This window comes from Microtus pennsylvanicus, chromosome 6, assembly GCF_037038515.1.
Source record: "Microtus pennsylvanicus isolate mMicPen1 chromosome 6, mMicPen1.hap1, whole genome shotgun sequence".
NCBI lineage: Eukaryota > Metazoa > Chordata > Mammalia > Rodentia > Cricetidae > Microtus > Microtus pennsylvanicus.
In genome coordinates, this window is record NC_134584.1 from 1,684,971 (window position 1) to 1,708,599 (window position 23,629).

General features: G+C 55.0%; 1 protein-coding gene across 1 annotated transcript; it reads left to right on the plus strand.

Moving 5' to 3' along the window:
• The first annotated feature begins 1,813 nt into the window (after positions 1–1,813).
• Atp8b3 (ATPase phospholipid transporting 8B3) lies at positions 1,814–21,977 on the plus strand. The gene is made up of 28 exons (XM_075977764.1): positions 1,814–1,902; positions 3,010–3,065; positions 3,443–3,534; positions 4,588–4,701; positions 5,530–5,628; positions 5,869–5,930; positions 6,668–6,740; positions 6,965–7,035; positions 7,366–7,448; positions 10,160–10,318; positions 11,210–11,298; positions 11,862–12,052; positions 12,144–12,352; positions 12,553–12,584; positions 12,690–12,846; positions 13,071–13,259; positions 13,340–13,452; positions 14,025–14,189; positions 14,275–14,386; positions 15,034–15,109; positions 15,197–15,296; positions 15,423–15,789; positions 15,892–16,115; positions 16,895–16,978; positions 17,785–18,024; positions 19,539–19,677; positions 19,789–19,916; positions 20,924–21,977. The coding sequence occupies exons 1-28, from the start codon at positions 1,814–1,816 to the stop codon at positions 21,515–21,517; spliced, it is 4,107 nt and encodes a 1,368-aa protein (XP_075833879.1). The 3' UTR covers positions 21,518–21,977.
• Positions 21,978–23,629: the final 1,652 nt, after the last annotated feature.

The following is a 23,629-nucleotide window of genomic DNA, read 5'->3' on the forward strand; positions in this document are numbered from 1 at the left end:
TGCTTTGGTGTGTGTGTCTTCCTGGACGTGTCAAGGTCTCCTGGAGGTTCACCCCTTTTTGTTAGCCTACCCTGGCTCTGCATTGGAGGAGCCCCTGCCTCATTGTAATTACCCCTTCCCCTGGAGAGTCAGGTAGGGGGGTCTCCCAGATAAAGGCCATCCAAAAGGGTATGAATGCATCCCATAGTTAGACCAGTGGTTCTCAATCTGTGGATCTCAAGGCCCTGCAGAACGAAGCCCACTGACCCCAACACCGGGTCCTTTCCTGATACCTCAGGAATGCCCTGCCCTGGTAGCTCCCCGTCCATTTGCAGCCTGCCTCCTGTGCCATGACGTCACCCTTTCACAATTTTCCTAGGTCTGGCCTCGCCCTCAGAGGCTGCAAGCAGACCCCTCTGCCTGACCTTTCAGCAAAGCTTCCGTGCCCAAACCCCCACTCTGGTTTCTGGCCCACGGTGGGCCTCTCTCCATGAGGCATAGCTCCACCCATGAAACATGACACCACCCACGAGGCGTGGCTTTATCCACAATCCATAGATGCCACGAAACCTGGCCTCCACCCATGATGGCCCAGTCCATTCTTGGCCCACCTACAAGCATGGCCGTGCCCACAAGACCTGGCCACACCACACTGACCTAGTCTCTCTCACAACACTGCCCGACCCTTACATCCATGCCACTCAACTAAGCCCCACCTTCTTCAGGCCCGGTCCAGCTGCCGGCGGCCCCTTCCCCTCCCTTAAGGCCCTGATAGGCCCCGCCCCTTCTCAATGCCCCGCCCCCAAGCCCGTGCCGCCCGTTTCAGACCCGTTGGCACCAGGCTAACAGCTCCCACAACATCGGCGGCCCTGGACGCCGCTGGCGGCCCACCCTAGGCAGCCCGGCCCCACCAAGCCCGGCCCCACCAAGCCCGGCCCTCGCAGGTGAGCACCGCTACTCACAGCCGTGCATCCCAGGACATCTGTGTGACCTCTCAGGGCTCTGTAGGTCACAGGGTTGGGGTGTCAGCATTGGGTGCAGGAGATGGCGCCCCCTAGAGGCTCATAAAATCAGACACCGAGTTGGGGGTTACTGACCCGACAGTCTGGTGACCACTAGATGGAGTTTACTGGGACTGTGCATTGTGGCCAAGAGGGGACACTGCCAATGACGTGTCTGGTAAGTGGGCGGTGTTCCTGCCCTAGATGCACTTTGGAGAGGGCGTTTTCTCTTGACTCGGACAGGTCAGGACCCCTTAGGATTGCCTAAGACCATCGGAAAACACAGATATTAACTTTACAATCAAATAATAATAGTAAAATTACAGTTATGAAATAGTAACAAAATAATGGAGCTAGGCCAGGTGAGGGCGCCCGCCTTTAATCCCAGCACTCAGAGGCAGAGACAGGAGGATTTCTGAGAGCCAGGACAGCCAGAGCTACACAGTAAAACCCTGTCTCGAAAAAAACAAAAATACTAGTATTATTATCACTAGTAAAATAATAATAATATAATTTTATCGTTTGGGGTCACCACAACACCTGGAACCTACTCTAAAGGGTCGCAACATCAGGAAGGTTGAGAACCGCTCGCCTATGGGTCCCCTAGAATCCCAGCTGCCTGGCGGGCCTCCTCACCCCATCCCTCCCACATCCTTCCCTAGCCTCAGTTTTCCTCTGATGATCAGGGAGAGGCAGGACTCAGTCTCCCAGGACAAACCTGGTGCTGAGCCAGGAGGATGCCCTGGGGACACACGTGACGCAGACGCCCACAGTCCCTGTCCCTTGGATAGAAGCGGGGTGCAGCAGACTCAGAAGAGGTGACTAGAGGCGGGATGGGGGACGCCCCAGCTGCTCAGGAAGCCCGGAGAAGGCATAGGATCCCGACCGGCTGGTCTGGGAAGTACGGAGTGAGAAGTGAAGGGTGAGGAACCTATCAGGGAGGGGAGGATGTTGGGGGGGGACACACAGCACACCTGGGCAAGCTAGGAGATTGCTGTAGTGTGGGGGTATGGGGTGAAGTGTTCCCAGGGTGGGGGGGCACCTGCTGGTTGCCTAGGTACAATTTGTATAGACTTAAATGGGAACTAGGGTCCCTAGCTACAACACCAGGCTCAAGTTTCCAGACCAGCCAGGTGTGGTAGCACCCCTCTCTCGCCCTAGCTATTCCAGGAGCCTGAGGCAGGAGAATCATGAGTTCAAGGCCAGCCTGGTCAGCATAGTGAGACCCTGCCTCAAAAAATAAACCATCATGCCGGGCAGTGGTGGCTCATGCCTTTAATCCCAGCACTTGGGATGCAGAGGCAGGCGGATCTCTGTGACAGTCTGGTCTACAGAGAGAGTTCAGGACAGCTAGGACGGCACAGAGAAACCCTGTCTCGAGAAGCATAAATAAATCATGAGAAGGGTTATCAGATTGACATCTGTCACTACACTTAGCAGCCAGAACACAGAGATCCACCTGCCTCCATGTCCCAAGTGCTGGAATTAAAGGCATGTGCCACCACACCAGGCCAGATCTATGTTTAAATAGCTGTATGCTCACATACACAGGCTGTGAGATGATGTCACACACACACGCACACGCCTCGGCCCCATTGGGTCAGCCCATGAACATGAGTGGAGCATGTGTGGGGAGCAGGTGGAACAGGAGGGGTATGGGGGAGACTAGAGGGCAGCCAGGCTGCCTTGCTGTGGCTGGAGGCCACAGCATCTCAGCAATGCTGTCCCTTGTCCTGGGTGCTGGGGATAGATGGGGGACGTAAGGCCGACTGCTCAGATGGACAAGAGGGGTGAGCGAGATAAATGTCTCCCCTAAGCAACGCCCAAGACAGGGACTTGCTATGCAACCCACGTTGAGCTGGACCGTGAAGCAATTCTGCTTCAGCGCCAGGCAGGGGATTGTGGGTCCAGCAGTGAGGCACTCTTAGAGAGGAGACCTCGAGGTCTTTGAGCAGTGACAGACACTACCCGGAAGAAGTGTGGAGACAGGGTGATTGTGACTTAGGGCTCTTTCCTCCCAATCCCACAGACCCACCAGCATGGATGATGTTCACCTTGGGGAAGACCTAGAGGATAAAGACACAGGTGCGGTCCTGTGTCCCCAGTAAGGCAGTGTGGAGAGGGAGGCCGCTGGGTGACGGGTATACCCTCAGCCCGTACCACATACCAGAGTGGGCCGCCAGGGCTGGAGTTCCTGGGACCCTACACCCTGATGGCTTGGGGGTAAGCCATCTGTCACTGCACCTACAGCCCGCCTCTAGGCACAGAGACCACTGGGCTCCCACTGGCCCCCCTGTCCAGCCTGGTGTTTACCAAGTTCCAGGCCTGAGATGGGCATCACTGTACCTGGGGCCCCTGGGGGCCTATTAGCCTTCAGGCTCCAGGGTGATACGCTAGCAGTTGTCCCTGGTGGAACCCCAGCAGCACCAGCCATCCTGCCCTCCCCCCCTTCCCCCCCGCAGCGTTCACCTGGGAGGTGAAGGCCAACAACCATGCCTACCACAAGCAGTTCAGAAAGAAAGGCTTCCTGTGCTGGAGACAGAAGAAGTACAAGGTGAGTTGCCCCTGACAGCTGCACCCCAGGGCCCCCGCCCAGCACCTGACTCTATGATGAGCCAGGATCCACCCTGAGAGTCTCAGAGTTGTTTTTTTGAAAGGAGATCTCACTAGGTACCCTGACTTGCACTTTAACTCAGGATCCTTCTGCCTCAGCTTCTCCAGTGCTAGGGAATTTATTCTAGGATTAGAACTGGAACCAAAGGCCTCTGAATACTGGGGGGAGTTCCATCCCTTGAGCACCTCACTGGGTGATTCTAGGTGGGGCACCACCCTGACCACGCCCCCAAGCCCCCCACTGGAGGATTCTAGGCGGGGCTCCACCCTGACCACACCCCAAGCCCTTCACTGGAGGATTTTAGGCGGGGCTCCACCCTGACCACACCCCCAGCTCCTCACTGGGGGATTCTAGGCGGGGCTCCACCCTGACCACGCCCCCAGCTCCTCACTGGGGGATTCTAGGCGGGGCTCCACACTAGAGCACACATTTTACCCTTTATACAAATATAGGGTGACCTTCAGTTCCCTCTGTCAGCCAGGCAGGATCCTTCTGCGCAGCCTCCTGAGTGCTGGGATGATATGCCTGTGCTACCAGGCATTCTGCCGCCCTTATTTTAACCATGATAACAGTGATGTCATTCTAAGTCCCTAATTCCATTTCCTTCCTGGTACTAATCCAACAGCTGCCAGTTCAGGACTCCCACAGGCCTACCTACAGTCCCTCGCTATGTCTCACTCAGCTCCGTGATTTTGCCCTAAGTAGAACCTCAGACAATGCCTGTTGAAGGCCTGCTCTCAGCTGGCACTCATCAAGACCTTGCCCTCAGCAGGTGCTCAGTAGATGCTGGCTGGAAGCCTCGTGGTTTCCTAATCCCCAAGGCCTGTAGGCATTCGGTACTGGCATGGTGTATGCTGTTGATGTTGGCAAGGCCTCGGGGGAGTCTGCAGGGTGGGACAGATGAGGAGCCAGGTGCCGTGGGCAGGGCCGGCAAGGGCTTCTGTACCGGGGTAGCAGGTACTGCATGCCAACAACTGATAGCTCTCGTTCTAGAGCAACGCCATCCACACAGCCAAGTACAACTTCTTCACCTTCCTGCCTCTGAACCTGTTTGAGCAGTTTCATCGTATGTCCAATCTCTACTTCCTTCTCATCATCATCCTACAGGTGGGCCGGGCGGGGTGCGGCGAGTGGGGCGGGGCGAGGTGGTGGGCGGATGTGAAGTGAAGTGGGACCTCAGGGTCACAGGAGCCACCATAGGTGGGGGCTTCTCTCTGAAGACTGTGTGATGGGAGGCCTTAAAGTCGCTCCGCCTCCCCTCTCCTGTGCTGGTGGTGTATGCTAGCGACAGTCCCGGGCAGGCAGAAGGGGTATCGTGTATGCTAGCGGACAGTCCCGGACAGGCAGAAGGGGTATCGTGTATGCTGAAAGCCAAAGGTGGGTGCAGGAGAGAGGTTTCGTATTCAGCAAACACTGTCCTGGGGCCTTGTATTCAGCAAGCTCTCAGTAAATGCTGGTTGCGGGATCAGGAAGGCACTTAGCACTGTGGGGCTTCACAGGCTTTCCGCGGCCCCACCCACCTGCCTGGGCTCTGAGAACAGCATGGGTGCCCTCCACTGGGACAGGTCCTGGCACCTGGTTGATGCCTGGCCTAGGGGTGCGCCCTGGGTGGAGGTGCCTCCCCTCCCAGCTGTGAATAGTGTCTCAAGTACACCCCCACTAGTCTGGCACCTCATTTCTGCTCTGCTTTAACCTGTCAAATTACAAAACATGTATGGAGTATCTGCTGTGTGCGGGGAGTCAGCCAGGCGCTGTCCTCCTTGGCTCTGTTTGCCAGAGACTGGGGAGAGTGGCAGTCTAGGAAGGGCTAGAGGACAGGCTCAGGTCTGAAGGAAGAGGAACCTGGCTTCCAGGAGAGGACAAGACAGAAAGGGAAGGTTAGGGTGTCTGGGGAGGGGGAGAGGAGAGGCTAGTGTGACTTCCTGGCCCCTCCAGGGCATCCCTGAGATCTCCACACTGCCCTGGTTCACGCTCTTTGCCCCTCTGGTCTGTCTGCTTTTGATCCGAGCCACCCGTGACCTGGTGGATGACATCGTGAGTGAGGCGAGGGTGGTATGGGCCAGGGTATGGGAGGTTGGGACTGTCCCCAGACCACACACAGGGAGCAGAGTGAGCCCAGGGGGCCTCTGGCAGGGTGTGCTGGGCCTCCAGGCTCGACCGGGAGCACTTGTAGACAGGTACCCTCTGCCTCTACCTCTCTCTTGGGGATCCGCTCTGGGGTGGAGTGGGGACAGGGGACAGGGCTGCCTCTCAGATCCTCATTTGTTGGTCCAGGGTCGACACAGGAGTGATAATATCATCAACAACAGGCCCTGCCAGATTCTGAAAGGGAAGAGGTGAGGGCTGGGGACATCTGAGGACAAGGAGACTAACCCTGGGAGAGCCGCTGAGCGGCTAGCACCTTCCCACACTGCCCTAGTTGGGTTTGTGTGGCTGTGATAAAGGCCAAAAGCAGCTTGCGAGGAAAGGGTTCACTTCAGCTCACAGCTCCAGCCCATCATGAGGGAAGGCGGGCAGAGCTTCAAGGCAGAGCTGAGGCAGAGGCCCCGGAGGACACTGCTCACGGACCTGTTCGCGGGGCTTGTAGGGCCTGCTGTCCTGCACAGCCCAGAGCCACAGTTGGCAGGCCGGGGCGGGGGGGGGGGGTTGGTGGTGGCGGGGGACCCTCCCACAGCAATCATCCATCAAGATAAAGACATGCCCATGGGCCAATACGATGGGTGCTTTTTCTTAGCTAGTCCATCCCAGCTGAGGGGAGGTGGTTCTCGGATGGGGACCTGACAGTTTGCTCTGTAGATTGTGGAGTTGAGACATAGGGGGTTCCCCTTGAAGGAAGGCTAGGAAGGACATTAGTGGTGCTGGAGCGCATCGCGTGGAGGCATGACCCTGGCTGAGGGCAGAAGCAGGTTGGGGAATGTTTTCTGGGGACAGTGGCTGCCGACCTGGGCCTTGTAGGTGGTGACTCAGTAGGATCGAGGGCTCCAGAGGTGGCAACTTGCAGCTCCATGAGAGGAGCTGGGCACATGGGGGAGTAAGCCACGCCCATGCCGTGACTCCACTCCCCTCCTTGCAGTTTCCTGTGGAAGAAATGGAAGAATCTGTGTGTGGGGGATGTGGTGTGTCTCAGCAAAGACAGCATCGTCCCGGTGAGCCCCCTACGAGTGCCCCTAGGGGTGGGTCTGCTGTGGGGGATGCGATGTGTCTCAGCAAAGACAGCATCATCCCGGTGAGCCCCCTACGAGTGCCCCTAGGGGTGGGTCTGCTGTGGGGGATGCCATGTGTCTCAGCAAAGACAGCATCGTCCCGGTGAGCCCCCTACGAGTGCCCCTAGGGGTGGGTCTGCCAACAGTGCCTTTCTGCCCCACCACAGGCTGACTTGCTCCTGCTGGCCAGTACAGAGCCCAGTAGCCTGTGCTATGTGGAAACCGCAGACATTGATGGGTAAGAGGCCATGGCTTCCCTGGGGGCTTGGCAACAGAGCAACCCTTCTTTTCCTGTGGCTGAAAGAGATAGCCAGGTAGTCCAACTAACCCTTCAGGGTACCGGTGTGTCTGTACCCAGGGCAGACAGCCACGGCGCAGCCCTGACTCAGGGAGCAGGTGTGCTATGTGACCTCAGACAAGGCCTCTCCTTCTCTGGGCGTCATCTTTCTGTGGATACAGCAGGCACTTAGCAAAAGTGGTCAAGGGTCTGGAGGAAGTACAACTTCTCAACACAGGGTGTCATCCACGGCCATATTTTAATGACTCTACACCTTGCTCTTGTCCCCAGGGAGACCAACTTGAAGTTCAGACAGGCTTTGATGGTCACACACCGGGAGCTTACTAGCCCGAAGAAGATGGCTTCCTTCCAGGGTGAGGGAAGGAGGCAGCCTGTGTTCCTCTCTCCACCTCCCTTGTTGGGCCCATATGGGTGGTGGGTAGGCCCTACACAGCTCAGTGTGCCACCCATGGAGAGGGACCCCCTGCCCTCTGCAGTTCCTCCTCCACCTCAGAAAGTACCCATGCTGCTGGAGGTGTTTTTACGGTTCTATTGTAAAGGCCAATTAGGAGGTTTGGCCTTTTGCTGTCTTAGCGCTAATGTAGACTCAGCCATTCTCTCAAAGCACAGCACCCCAGCTGGCTTTCTCTAACCTTCCTCAGAACTTAGCAATAATTCTAGCGCCCAGGAGGCTGAGGCAGGAGGAACCCAGGACTGAGGGCTGGACAGGTGACTCAGGTTAAGAGCACTGGCTGCTCTAACAAAGGACCTGGGTTTGATTCTCATTGGCTCACCACAGCCAGTAACTCCGGCCCCAAGGGACCCAGTGCCTCTGGGCTCCACAGGCTCCTGCACACATGTGCACACACCTGTGCATAGATGTACACACACTTGCATACACATGTGCACACACCTGTACATGCATGCACACACGTGCATACATGTGCACACGCCTTTACATGAATGTGCACACGCCTGTACATGAATGTGTGCGCACACCTGTGCATAGACGTACACGCTTGCATGCACATGTGCACACACCTGTACATGCGTGCACACACCTGTACATGAATGTGCACACACCTGTGCACGCATGTGCGCAATCTGTGCATGGATTGCACACACCCGTACATACATGTGCACACACCTGTACATGCATGCACACACCTGTACATGAATGTGCACACACCTATACATGCATGTGCACACACCTGTGCATAGATGTGTAATTTAAAATTTATGGTTGCAGGGGAGGGGGCTGGAGAGACGGCTCAGCAGTTAGGAGCACAGGCTGCTCTTCCAGAGGACCCAGGTTCAATTCCCAGCAACCACATGGTAGCTTAAACCCATCTGTAACTCCAGTTCAAGGGGATCTGACACCTTCATACTAGTGCATATAAAGTAAAGTTATATATATATTAAGGTTGGGCACGCCTTTAACCTTTAATCCCAGCACTGGGGAAGTAGAGGCAGGTGGAACTCTGTGAGTTTAACGTCAACCTGGTCTACGGAGTGAGTTCAGTACAATCAGGACTGTTATACAGAAAAACCCTATGTCAAAAAATAAAACAAAAAGATATGTTCTATAAATTGACTAAGAAAAAAAAAACTATTACAGTAAGGGTCTGGGAAAGGATTCAGTGTGGCCTTTGGCCTCAGGGCACAAAGATCCCCAGCTCTGGGAGGAGAAGTTTGAATTCCTTCCCCTGAAGGAACCTTCTGCTTTGTTTCACATTCCAGGCCTTCCTGGTGCTTATCTAGGAAAACAAAGACCTCTGCCTCCTACCACCCTCCAGCAGGCAGTGACCCCAGGCCCCACAGGCATAGCACCTGGCACACAGTACACGCTCATTTAGTGTGTCAGGTGAGAAGGGCAAGTTCCATAGGAGACACTGCGTGGTGGCCGAGGCGCTCCATTGCTCGCCCCCCGTCTTTGGGTCTTTTTCTCTGAAGGACAGAGCTGCCCCCTGCTGGAATGTTTGGTGATCAACAAGTCAGGACCCTAAGAAATTGTCCATGCCAAACATCTCAGGTGTCTGGGATCCAGGGAAAATGACAAACACCGAGTCCCTGCCTAGTCTCTCTACCTGTCCCTCCTTAGGAAACACATGACAACTAGGTACTTCCTTCTCTCTCTCTCTCTCTCTCTCTCTCTCTCTCTCTTTTAGTTTTTTGAGACAGGGTTTCTCTGTGTAGGGCTGGCTGTCCTGGAACTCTCTCTGTAGAGCAGGCTGGCCTTGAACTCAGAGACCTGCCTACCTCTGCCTCCCGAATGCTGGGATTAAAGGTGTCTCTTAAGACAGCAGAGGATCATGGGTTAGGCTGCCTTCCACTGGAACCAAGCATCCTCAGATGCTTATCTTTTCTTCATTTTGTTGATTTTTAAAAATAATTTTAATTTTTTTTCCAGACAGAGTTTCTCTGTTTTGCCCTGGCTGTCCTGGAACTCCCTCTGTAGACCAGGCTGGCCTCGAGCTCACAGAGATCCGCCTGCCTCTGCTTCTCGAGTGCGCCACCACCTTTCTAGAACATTTCTTTCTGGGCTTCACAGAGTTTCAATGCAGACCTATCTTGCTCCTCAAGGAGATTTATCTATGCACTGTCGTGCTCACAGAATTGAGTTCGTTACTACCAGAATAAGTTTTCACCAAATTGTGCCATACTTAAATATGCCTAAAATAAATGGTTCCGTGGGTGAGACTTGAGAAGTCTGAAGCATCTCTGGCTACGGTGTCGCACTGAGCAGAGCTGCCTTCCTGCTTCCTGTGGGTCACCTCTCTGCAGGCCTGGGAAGGTCGCAGACACCGATGTCATCAAAGGCATGGGCATTGCAGCAATGTTCATCCGATTTTCAGCCACAGGGGACGGGGCTAGAGAGGGAGGGAGGGAAGGCAATTGGACTGCAGGAAGAGTAGGATATGCAAACGACCTGAGGCCATGATGGGTCATCTGGTGCATTTCGAGAGAGCTGGGAGATGGTGCCAGGAGAGTGGCCTGGGTTGGATGGTGACAGCAATGTGGCAGGAAACTGCAGGGCCAGCACCAGTGCTGAGGCCATGTGGCTGCCGCTCACTGGGTCCCACAGGTACAGTGACTTGTGAGGAACCCAACAGCCGGATGCATCATTTCGTGGGGAGCCTTGAGTGGAACAACAGGAAGTACTCGCTGGACATTGGGAACCTCCTCCTACGTGGCTGCAAAATCCGCAACACAGACACCTGCTACGGCCTGGTCATTTACGCTGGTACAGCGCATTGGGCTTCTGCATGGGGAACTAAGGGAGAACTGTGAAGCTGGTGAGGGACCTCAAAGCCTACATGATGTGGGCCCTGGGTGCTGTCAGATAGGCTAGTGGTCAGCACCCTGGTTGGATGGGTGGATGGGTGGGTGGATGGATGGGTGGGTGGATGGATGGGTGGGTGGGTGGGTGGATGGATGGATGGGTGGGTGGATGGATGGATGGGTGGGTGGATGGATGGGTGGGTGGATGGATGGATGGATGGGTGGGTGGATGGATGGATGGATGGATGGGTGGGTGGATAGATGCATGTGTGGATGGATGGATGGATGAGTGGGTGGATAGATGCATGTGTGGATGGATGGATGGGTGGGTGGATAGATGCATGTGTGGATGGATGGATGGGTGGGTGGATGGATGGATGGATGGATGGGTGGATGGATGGATGGATGGATGGATGAGTGGGTGGATAGATGCATGTGTGGATGGATGGATGGGTGGGTGGGTGGATGGATGGGTGGGTGGATGGGTGGATGGGTGGATGGATGGGTGGGTGGATGGATGGGTGGATAGATGGATGGGTGGGTGGATGGATGGGTGGATAGATGGATGGGTGGGTGGATGGATGGATGGATGGGTGGGTGGATGGATGGATGGATGGGTGGATGGATGGATGGGTGGGTGGATGGATGGGTGGGTGGATGGATGGGTGGGTGGATGGGTGGATGGGTGGATAGATGGATGGGTGGATAGATGGATGGGTGGATAGATGGATGGGTGGGTGGATAGATGCATGGGTGGATTGGTGCATGGGTGGATGCATGGATAAGTGGATGGGTACATGCATGGACGTTTGAATGTTATGAGGTAGATAACAGATGGGAATAAATCTTGCAGGTTTAGACACGAAGATCATGAAGAACTGTGGGAAGATTCATATGAAGAGAACCAAGCTGGACCTGCTGATGAACAAGCTGGTGATCTGGGTAAGGCGTCCGGGAGAGCCTGTGAGGACTTCCGATGAGGGAGGCAATGGCTTCCGGGTCCCCTGTGGCCTCCTCATCCTCCGTCCATCCTCTCTCCTTTTCCTCCTGTTTTTTTTTTTTTCCTAAAAATTCTGGGCTAATTTTGTTTTGTTTTGTTTTTCGAGACAGGGTTTCTCTGTGGTTTTGGAGCCTGTCCTAGAACTAGCTCTTGTAGACCAGGCTGGTCTCGAACTCATAGAGAAACCCTGTCTCTGCCTCCCGAGTGCTGGGATTAAAGGCGTGCGCCCACCGCCCGGCTTCTGGGCTAATTTTGAACTTTCCTCCAGCCTGCACCCAGCGCTAAGGTGACAGGCCTACCCTGGGCTCCTTTTGTATTGTGCTTTATGGTAGCCCAGATACAGGAGGATCAGGACTCAGAGGCTACCTTGGATTAAAGACAAAGAGCCCCAAAGCCAGACTAGGACTCCGAGAGCCCTCTTGCTGTCTTGTCCTTCCTTAGCCCGGGCAGCCCCTGGATAAATCCCCACATGCAGGTCCTCCACCCGTCTCCGTCCACTCCACAGATCTTCATATCCCTCGTGATTGTGTCCCTGCTGCTAACACTGGGCTTCGCCTTCATGGTGAAGGAATTCAAAGGCAAACACCACTACGTGTTGGCACTGCATGCGCGCACAGAGGTCGTGGAGTCTTTCTTCATTTTCTGGGGCTTCCTCATCCTGCTGAGCGTCATGGTGCCCATGGCCATGTTCATCATGTAAGCTTCAGGGCAGGCCTGGGGGGTCCCTGTCCACAGGGTGTGGAACTTGGAGCAAAACTGACTTGAACGTGGGCTTGGCCGTTCGCAGTGCCGAGTTCATCTACCTAGGCAACAGCTTTTTCATCAACTGGGACCTTAATATGTACTACGAGCCCCTGGACATGCCGGCTAAGGCCCGCAGCACCAGTCTGAACGACCAGCTGGGGCAGGTGCAGTACATCTTCTCTGACAAGACAGGGACGCTCACACAGAACATCATGACTTTCAAGAAGTGCTGTGTCAATGGCTGCATCTACGGTGACGCCCCCAGCCACGCCCCCCAGCTTCCTAGTTAGGGTGCCCTGGGGATCTGCTAATGAGCATCTGAGCTCAGAACCAGACCAATGGCCACGTGGTCCCAAGGTGTCCCCTGAAAGTCTGAAGTTGGAGCAGGAACCAGGGGATCCTAAGTGTGGCCTCCTGGGGAAGCCAAATCCTGAAGCAGGTTTCTTCCCCAGATTCAGATGATGAGCATGGGATTCTCCGGAAGGTGAGCCCTGTGGAGCCTACCTCGCTGCCGCTGTAGCAGCCTAGTAGGCCTAGGTGAGGTGAGTGCCAGATCACCTAACCCTGCCTGCACCCTGCCATCTCCCAGCGCAACCCATATGCCTGGAACCCGTTCGCCGACGGCAAACTCCAGTTCTACAATAAGGAGCTGGAACACATGGTGCAAGGCCAGCAGGACACAGTTGTACAGGAGTTCTGGCGTCTGCTCGCCATCTGCCACACCGTGATGGTACACGAGAATGACAGTAAGTGGCCAGGCAGCCTGCTCTCCGCCTGCTGCCTCCATCCAAGGGGCTGGGAGATGGCCCCTTCTCACCCCTCCCCTCCCCTTCTCACCCCACCCCTCCCTTCTCACCCCACCCCTCCCCTTCTCACTCCACCCCTTCTCACTCCACCCCTCCCCTTCTCACTCCACCCCTTCTCACCCCACCCCTCCCCTTCTCACCCCCACGCTCCCTTTCTCTGTCAGACCAGCTGCTGTATCAGGCAGCCTCCCCTGATGAGGAGGCATTGGTCACTGCTGCTCGGAACTTTGGCTACGTGTTTCGGTCTCGGACCCAGGACACCATCACCCTGGTGGAGCTGGGGGAGGAACGGGTCTACCAGGTTCTGGCCATGATGGATTTCAACAGCGTTCGAAAACGGATGTCAGTGCTCGGTGAGCCCCAGGTCTCTCCCCGCTACTCCTGTGCCTTGCACAGTGGCAAGCAGACATCAGAACCTTGCCATCCCCCACAGTCCGAAACCCAGAGGGCTCCATCTGCCTCTACACCAAGGGTGCTGACACAGTCATCCTGGAGCGGCTTCACAAGAAGGGCGCCATGGAGACCACCACAGAGGAAGCCTTGGCCGTGAGTCTCCTGCTGGGGGAGGCCAGTGTGCACGGCTGTAGACAGGCGCAGTCAGAGCCAGGGCTCCATCAGATAGATGAACTTTCCATGCGCGGGTGGGTAAACTGAGGTCCAGTGAAGAGCACCAGCCTGTCTGAGGTGACCCAATGTGACAGTCAAGCCTAAGCTCCCACCCTAACCAAATCCCTATCAGCCATAGCTGTCCTGGCCTTCAGGAGTGACATGTTTCAGACATGCTCGGAGGCCTGTAAGGAGGACCCTCCCCATGGTGATGTTAGGAGGAGTCTTGGGACAGGGACCCTGAGAGGGGGGTAGGACCTTAAAATCACTGAGCAGCTGGGGTGTGGACATACACACCTGCCAGCCCAGCTCTGCAGAGCTGAGGCAGGAGGGTGAGGAACTCAAGCTAGCCTGGGCTATCAAGTCTTAGGAAAGAGCTGACTGAGCCATGCATACATGCAGAGGGTATGAGAGAGGGTGCCCCCAGTGCAAAGGTCCAGAGACACCAAGGCACTGGTGACTTGGGATGAGAAGGGCCCTGAGGACTGATGGTCAGTCGCCTGTGCCCACAGGCCTTCGCAGAGCAGACCTTGCGCACTCTGTGCTTGGCCTACAAGAAGGTGGCGGAGGAGGCCTATAAGCAGTGGGAACCGGAGCACCAGGAGGCCACCCTCCTGCTGCAGAACCGGGCGCAGGCCCTGCACCAGGTGTATAACAAGATGGAACAGAACCTGCAGGTGGATGACAGGGGGGGTGGGGACCGGCCACTGGGCTCCTGCCCTCTGGGTCTTGGTGCCTGAACCCCATGCTCGCCTTCCCCAGCTGCTGGGAGCCACGGCCATTGAAGACAAACTGCAAGACGGTGTCCCTGAGACCATCAAGTGCCTCAAAAAAGGGAATATTAAAATGTGGGTGCTGACCGGGGACAAGCCAGGTGGGTCCCTGGCACTGTTGCCACAGAATACATGCTGCACCTGGGGTGCTGCACCCGCGGCAGGGCTCTCTGCGATGTCCCCAGGAGTGGGACACGTGCCTCGCACAACCTCTGTGCTCCCGGAGTTTCATCGTGACCATCACACAGCCGGGTGGGGTCCTCTTCACACCCTTGGAGACACACCTGCCCTGAGGTGACCTGTTGGCCTCCAGGTCAGCACTGAGGCGCTCCCTAGGGCCCATGTAGAGACATGTCCGCTCTGACAATTTTTGAGGTTTTTAATTTTGGGTTTTTTTTTTCAATTTTCTTTTTTACTTTTCGCTTCTGACTTTCAAATAAATTTGACATTTTCGTGTTTGCTTAAAATGTGGTGGGCCTCAGGATCCCGGCTCCACCCCATCTCCCTGGTACCCCACGCATCCTCCCCAAGCCCAGCAGTCAAAGTCCTACGGCTACTTCTGATTGGCCAGTTCTGTTATGACATGGAGCCTCTTCGAGCCAATCACTGAGGCCAGCCAGGAGGTGTGGCGGGGGGGGCTGCAAGGGACGAGGACCTTCGTGGCAGGCGGGGCCTGGGGGGCGGGGCCTGCGGGGCCTGCAGGGCGGGGCTCCTGAGCCAGAGTGCATGCACCCGGATGGGTTTACAGAGACTGCGGTGAACATCGGCTTCGCGTGCAAGCTGCTGTCGGAGAACATGCTCATTTTGGAAGATAAGGACATCAAGTAAGCAGGTCGCGCTCTCTGGCACTCTCACACCGTCCCATGGCTAGGACGATGGCGCCACTTTTCCAACCATCCTTGTCCCCGCAGACGTTTACTGGAGAACTATTGGAACGAAAGCGAACAGCAGAGGGCGTTCAAAATGATGACTCACCACAACATAGCCTTGGTTATCAATGGGGAGTTCCTGGTGAGTGGTGGGGGCCAGGAGCAGTGGGGCTGGGGAAACCTGGGGGGGGGCATACTAAGAAGAGGGATGCAGGCCTAGTGACCCAAGCCCCTTCGCCCCCTTCCCATCCCCTATGCCCGACACTAGGATCAGCTGTTCCTGTCCTTGCGCAAGGAGCCCCGAGCTCTGGTCCAGAATGCAGTGGTGGATGAGGCCCCTGAGGAGCCGGTTATGTCCAGGATGGACTTCCTCCAGGCGCGGAGGATCTCCCAGATGTGGCGAAACATTGGATCCTCCCTGACACAGTCCCCGTCAGCCGCCTCTAAGATCCACGAAAGCCCCGAGGTTCGGCGGGAGAGGGCCTTTGTAGACCTGGCCTCCAAGTGCCAAGCTGTCATCTGCTGCAGGGTGACGCCCAAGCAGAAGGCCCTGGTGGTGGCCTTGGTGAAGAAATACCAGCAGGTGGTGACGCTGGCTATCGGAGATGGAGCCAACGACGTGAACATGATCAAGAGTGGGTGGCGGACCTGTAGTTGGGGTGGGGTGGGGTGGGGGAGTCTGGAGCCTGGGGATTAGGCCCCCCAATGGCTGACAGGGGCTGCCATGGCCCCTGCAGCTGCAGACATCGGCGTGGGGCTGGCAGGTCAGGAGGGCATGCAGGCAGTTCAGAACAGCGACTACGTGCTGGCCCAATTCTGCTACCTGCAGCGACTGCTCCTTGTACACGGGCGCTGGTCCTACATGCGTGTCTGCAAGTTCCTGCGTTACTTTTTCTACAAGACGGTGGCCAGCATGATGGCTCAGATATGGTTCTCCATGTTCAACGGTTTTACAGCACAGGTGTGTGGTGGTGTGAGGGCTGAGGCAGGAGGATTGCCACTAGTCTAAGACCACCTGGGCAGATCAGGTGTGGTGGTGCATGCCTATCATGACAGTTTGGGGGAATTATAAGGCACGAAGATTACCATGGGCTCAAAACAGCTAAATTAAGCCTGGTGGTGGTGCACGCCTTTAATACCAGCACTTGGAGGCAGAGGCAGGCGGGTCTCTGTGAGTTTGAAGCCAGCCTGGTCCACAGAGTGAGTTCCAAGACAGTCAGGAGCATACAGAGAAACCCTGTCTTAAAAAACCAAAAAATAAAATGTAACTAGGCAGTTGGTTAGACCTTGGTTCAGACTACAAAATGAGTGACAGGGCTGTAGCCGTGCAGAGAACCTGGGGAGGAACCAAGCCTCTACTTGTGCGGTGGGACACAGAACCAGGTGAGCGCTTGCCAGCCGTAGACCAGGCTGGCCTCCAACTGGACATCCTCCTGTATCAGCTTCCCCGAGGTTGGGGTGCTTGGACTCTGGGTTCCTGCTGTTTGTTTTTAGTTTTTAGCTCAGTTAGCTCCAAGAGAAGAACTGGTCTGGCTGGGTCTCTCCTAGCTCTTTAGCCTCTAGTTCCCCTCATCAGAATCAAATCTGATGCAATTCTAGAACAATCTAGAAGCTCATTCTCTCTCCAAAGCTTTACACAGTGCAGACATCAGACTTGGGTGTCTGTCTTTGTTGGTCGCCTGTCCCAGGTGCCAGCCGCTGGCTGCAGGGCCCCTAGTGAAGCTGTCACCTCCCTTGCAGCCCCTGTATGAAGGCTGGTTCCTGGCTCTCTTTAATCTGCTGTACTCCACACTCCCGGTTCTCTACATTGGTCTGTTTGAGCAGGTGAGTGCACGCAGGGGGGTCTGCGGGAGGGGGACCTCTGGCTGGAGAGGTTCCTGCACCCCAAGAACCAGATCTTGTATCTGGCCTTCTGTGTAATAAGAAGGGGGTACCAGAAGGAAGAGCCCATGCTGTGCCTCCCATCCATGATCCAGAGTGATGCCGCCAGGGGGATTAATTTGGGTGAGGACCAGGGGGACTGGAGCAAGAGTTTCAGTTCCATCTCACATTTAAAATTGAAATATTGGGACTGGAAAGATGGCTCAGAGGTTAAGAGCATTGCCTGCTCTTCCAAAGGTCCTGAGTTCAATTCCCAGCAACCACATGGTGGCTCACAACCATCTGTAATGAGGTCTGGTGCCCTCTTCTGACCTGCAGGCATACACACAGACAGAACATTGTATACGTAATAAGTAAATAAATATTTTAAAAAAATAAATAAAATTGAAATATTTAGTTGTTGGTGGGAGGAAAATTGGGCCGTTTTGCATGAATATGTGTTTCCACATGCTGAGTGAACTTTTACAGACACTCTTAGAATCCCCATCAGCAGACTCCCCCCCCCCCCGCGGACCCCCCCCCCCGCAGATTCTCCCACCCGCGGACCCCCCCACCCGCCGACCCCCCCACCCGCGGACCCCCCCACCCGCGGACTCCCCCACCCGCCGACCCCCCCACCCTTGGACTCCCCCACCCGCGGACCCCCCCACCCGCGGACTCCCTCCCCCCACACGGACCCTACCACCCGCGGACTCCCTCCCCCACCCGCTGACTCCAGACCCCACTAAGAGCCTCTGGCTCCTGTCCAGGATGTGACTGCGGAGAAGAGCCTAAAGATGCCAGAGTTGTACGTGGCCGGCCAGAAAGATGAGTTGTTCAACTACAGCATCTTTCTGCAAGCCATCGTCCACGGCATGCTTACATCGCTCATCAACTTCTTCTTGCCAGTGCTCGTCAGCAGTGACTTTTCCAAGTTTGGCAGTTCTAGTGACTACCAGTCCTTTGGGGTACTGGTGGCGATATCTGGGCTACTGTCTATCACCCTGGAGGTAGGTGGACCATGACACCTGAGAAACCATGGAGGCATCTGCCTCACACTGACTATTCTAGCCTTTAAAAAAAAATCAAAAACAAAAAAGTTGTGTTTCACCAGGGTCGTCATGGTTGGTGCACCAGTCCTTGGGAGGCCGAGGCAGGTGGATCTCTGTGAGCTCAAGGCCAGCCTGGTCTATAGAGGCCTACCCAGAGAACCTTGTCTCAGAAAACAAACAAACAGATGTGTTTCATTTTAGCTGTGCTCTCCAAGAGCGCTAAGGACTCTTAACTGCTGAGCCATCTCTCCAGGCTGCCCTCTAAAATATATATATATATATATATATATATATATATGGTTTTTATTTCTTTTCTTCCCCTCTTTTATTTGTTTATTGAGATGAAGTCTCATTATGTAGCTCCGACTGATCTAGGATTCAGTAGATAGATAGTCTTTTTTTTTTTAAGATTTATTTATTTATTGTGTATACAACGTTCCTACTGCCTGTGTATTTCCATGCCAGAGAGGGCACCAGATCTCATTACAGATGGTTGAGAGCCACCATGTGGTTGCTGGGAATTGAACTCAGGACCTCAGGAAGAGCAGTCAGTGCTCTTAACCTCTGAGCCATCTCTCCAGCCCACAGGCTGGTCTTGAACTCAGAGAGATCCACCGCCTCTGCCTTCAGACATCCGGGATTAAATATATACACCATTGTGCCCAACTCAGAAAAGCTTTTAGAGGCTGTGTAGACGTGGCTGCCTGTGTGCCTGTGCATACGTGTGCTCTGACTGAGGCATGGTCTTATTCATTGCTGCTGTCATGTGAGAAGACATCTCCTGTCTACTCACCCCAGATAGGGAGCCCACAACAGGCCCGAGTAGAGATTCCATTGAAGTCCAGCATGGTGAACCAGTGCAAGCCCACCCCAGTCTGGGTGACAGCTTCCAAAAGCTGGAGCACCGCAGACAGGCCGACTCTGGCTCTAAGCCTCTCCAGGCAGCTCAACAAGTGTCTGTGTCTTCCAGGCCGGCTGCTGGTCTCACTCTGGGAGACAGGGACCTAGTGAATCTGGTCAGTTTCAGGGACTTCCTGAAGCTTTTTGTGTTGTCTGCCTTCCTGCTCATGGAGTTTCCTGCGGGATAGAGTGCTTCTGTCTGGAAGGAAGTGATTACAGAACAGCTGCAGACGTGGTCAGACTGCCTGGCCACAGCCTCCCATCTAGCCACGGGCTGGCCAGGATGGCAGGTGGTGTGCTCACACCCAGCCAGCAGCTCTATGTGGGTCCTCAGGCTGACACAGCCAGTGCTTTATTCGCTGACGTCTCCTGGGACTCCTCAGCCTCCAGTCTGAGACCGCTTCTCCCACTGAGCACCCCTGCCCCAGTGCTGGGGTTCGGCATGCAGAACACACATTCAGCTTCCACATGGGTGCTAGAGATTGGAACTCGTGTCCTCAGCCTAGACTCACGTGCTGACCTGGGGGCTCTGCGTCCTGCCTCCTGTTACTGACCTCCTGGCTTCCCATCAGGTTATTCTTGTCATTAAGTACTGGACGCTCCTGTGTGTGGGCTGCATCGTGATCAGCCTTGCCTCCTATGTCATCATGACAAGCCTCACTCAGAGTCTGTGGTTGTTCAAGATCTCACCAAAGACCTTCCCATTCCTGTGTGAGCTTCCTGTGTGTGGGGGGAGGCCTGGCCAGGAGGGAGGGAGGAAGCTGAGGGCTGGGAGGGACACTCGAGCTTGCCCCCACCCGTCTGCTTCTCCGTTGTCTCCAGTTGCTGACTACAACGTGCTGAGCCACCCCAGCAGCCTGCTGGTGATTATCCTCAACGTGGCCCTGAGCACGCTGCCAGTCCTGGCTCTGCGCGTCATCCACAGAGTTGTTTCCAAACTGCGCCCCAAGGTGAGGCCGAGCAGGGGACCCCAGCCCCTCCCAGCTATCACAGACACTGACCATGTCCTGCCTGGGGCAGTGTCCTCGGGACTCAAATCCCTGAGCACAGCCATATCTTAGAACACTCCTGACACCTTGGGGTCTTTGCCATGTGTCATTCAGAGCCCCGGGAGGGAGGACGACAGCTTCGGGGTAGTTTAGGCCAGAAGGGAAGTAGGCTCCAGTATCCATCCGTGGGCTGACATGTGGCCCGGTCACGTGCTCCAAAGAGAAGGACCCCAGAGACGCTGTGGTCAGCGAGAGAGGCAGACAGAAAGGACACATGGTGTGGGACTCTATGCAGGGGAACGGTGGGCAGTGGATCACTGGGTGACGAGGGCTGCAGAGAAGGCAGCCGAATGAGGCTTTATTGGAGATGATGGAAGGTTCTGGAAGTAACAGGTGGACAACTTTCTGAATGTGTGTAGAGCCAGAAAATGCCCTTAAATGAGGCTAAAGTGGCAATTGGGGGGAAAAAACCTTTAAGATTTATTTATTTATTTTATTTGTAGTGTGTGTGGATGTTTTGTCTGTGCAGTTATGTGTACCATGTGTGGGCCCAGCACCCACAGAGGCCGGAGGCGTCGGCTCTCTTCTTTTCCTTCCTCCCTCCCTCCCTCCCTCCCTCCTTCCCTCCCTCTCTCACTCTCTCTTTCTTTCTTTTTCAAGACAGGGTTTCTCTGTAGCTCTGATTGTCCTGGAACTAGCTCTTGTTGACCAGGCTGGCCTCGAACTCACAGAGATCGGCCCACCTCTGCCTCCAGAGTGCTGGGATTAAAGGCGTGCGCCACCACCGCCCATCTAAAATTTTGTTATCTGATATAAAATCCTGAGTCAGGTCCCAGGGAAAGACTGCTGATTGCCCAGTGGGGGTGGGTCACAGAGGGATTCTCTCTAAATTTACATTTCTGTATGTAGTGTGTGTGTGGGGTGGGAGCATGATGATCGCCTTGCTATCCCTGGCTGTTGCTTTACAGGAGGAGGAGGTCCCAAGTGAGGAAGAGGAAGTGGCTGTGGAGCCTGCTGTGAGGCATCTTCGCCGCGGCATCCCTGCCCGCCGATCCAGCTATGCCTTCTCCCACCGTGAGGGCTATGCAGACCTGATCACCCAGGGCACCATCCTGCGCAAGTCCATGGAAGACTCCATCAGCAAGTCCCCGAACCCGTCTGAAGAAGACCTACCCCCACAGCAACCCCCACAGCACAAGGAGTCGATATTTAATCCGCGAAAGATCTCCATCCTGGCTAAGATGAAACTGCAGCATCATGCTAAAGCATCCCAGGAGGAGGTCCACACCGATATAAGCTTCCAGACAGAGAAACAGGCCACTCTGTACTTGGACCCCACTGACACTCTGAAGCCACCCTCCACCCCAAGCGCCACTTCGGTGTCCTCCTCTGATGACCAGGCCTTCCACAGTGTGCCTTCGCGATACACCCTGGAGAGCCAACCAGAGCGCTTGGACGTCAGGTCCGCCTCTTGGAAGGGACTTCCCTGGAAGGACCCACCCTCTCCTAAACCGAGCCAACTGGAAGTCCCCAAGCAGCAACATAGTCACACCTCCAGTTGACCAGAAGTCCCTCGCTGGGAGATCCCCAGTCATCCAGTACAGTGGAACCATCACCTGGGAGTGAGCAGACGGCCAAGGCACAGCCCCAGCAGCATGGCGGGTGCCAGGAACCTTTCAAGTCAGATCTCCACCCTGCTCAAGTATACAGCAACTACCCCCGTCCCAGCCCCAACAGTCAACAAACAGCATCCAAAGACAAGGGGGTCCCGCACCCTTGCCTTTCTAATAAAACAGGGTCCCTCTGACCCCAGAGCTGCTTTGGGCTCTCTCCTTCTCCAACTCCTCTTTTGGTAAAAGCCAGGGAACATTCCTTTCCAGACTTAAAAAAGAAATATCCGCTGGACAGTGGTGGTGCACGCCTTTAATTCCAGCACTCGGGAGTTCGAGGCTGGCCTGGTCTACAGAGCTAAGTTACAGGACAGGCTCCAAAGCTACAGAGAAACGCTGGCTTGAAAAACAAATAAAAGGGGCGCCCGGGAGGGGGTAGGGGAATAAAAAAAAAGAAAAAAAAAAGAAAAACAAATAAAAATACCAACCCCAGCAACCCCCAAATCATCAAAACACTGACCCCTACTCGTCAAGTAGTTAAATTTCAGGAAACTTTTTGTGGGCTTTTCTTTTATTCCCCCCCCCCTTCTAAATTCATGGAGCTTCATTGCTTTTGAGAAAGGAAAGTGCTCAGTCTCCACCCCACCCACCTGGGCCCCTTCCTCCTCCAGGCCACCTCCCTTGTTGAAGCAGGTCCTGGTGTGGTGTGCCACCTCAAGGTCTCCCCTGCCTCGCTACCTTCTGGGTGGCGGAGCCCCATTCTTCCCGGTCTGTACCAGTCCACAGTTGGCCAGCACAGCTATGCAGCTGAATACTTTATTGAAGGAAAGAAACAAAAGAACAAACGCAGCACAGTGTGGTTAATGGCGGATGGCTTCTCTTGCCTGTGTCACCCAAGGGGTTGGAGCCTTTGACTGATTCCTTCTCTGAGAATACTTGGGAGGTCCCTCACACCACTCTGGCCTGAGATCACCCCCAACACCACACTCAGGGAGCCGTACAGGCCCCCAGGATAAGCCCTATACCTGGTGGCCAAACTTTGAAATATTTATTTATTTATTATGTATACAATATTGTCTGCGTGTATGTCTGCAGGCCAGAAGAGGGCACCAGACCCCATTACAGATGGTTGTGAGCTGCCATGTGGTTGCTGGAAATTGAACTCAGAACCTTTGGAAGAGCAGGCAATGCTCTTAACCACTGAGCCATCTCTCCAGCCCCGTGGCCAATCTTTGGTTAAACCATTTTGGGGTAATCCTGCAGGTGGGAGACTGAGCTCTTCTTTCACCCCAATCCTATGACATGGGACCTGTCCTTAGAAGTCAGCTTTTGTCCCGCATCCTTGAGACCTCCCTGGGAAGGGTCGGGGCAGACAGCACAAGAATCACAAGGTGGCCTGTACCCCACTTCTTTCTCCACTGATGAGGCTGCACAGAGCCCTGTTCTCCAGGGTCCCCACGTGAGTTCAGAAAGGTACTACCCATGCTGGGGAAGCTGAGAGCGTCTGAGGACAGGTGACTGGGTTTCTGAAAGGCCTTTTGCATCTGGGGAAGTTGGGGTGCACCCAAGCTTCTTGACTACACTCACAAATTTCTTAGTTGTGGGAAGTTTGTGCTCAAGTGAACCCCACCTGGGTGGGGGAAGGGGTCCCCAGGTGCAATGGAGAAGGAGGGGAAGCGATGGCCCTCTCTCCACCAGGATGGACACACAGCTGGCCGGATCGGAGGAGGGGAAGCAATGGCCATGGTGCTCAGGTCTGGCTTGCTCCAGAAGCCCTCTCTAACTCAGGGTCTTGCCAGTGCGGTGGAGTGGGCCCGTAAGCAGAGGGTCCTGGGACAGGGCCAATGATAACGCGATACCCCCTCCACGTTTCGTCATCAGAATATATGAGACATGAATCAAATTCCATCACCTTTTTGGTTTTCATTTTTTCTTATTTTTTTTCTTAAATTACATTTGAACACGGAACACATAGAATCATAAATACTCTTAGAAGACTCAACTCCATAAAACAAGGAAACAGAAGAAGCCAGGGAGAGGTTCAGCCACGGAGCACGCCCTTCT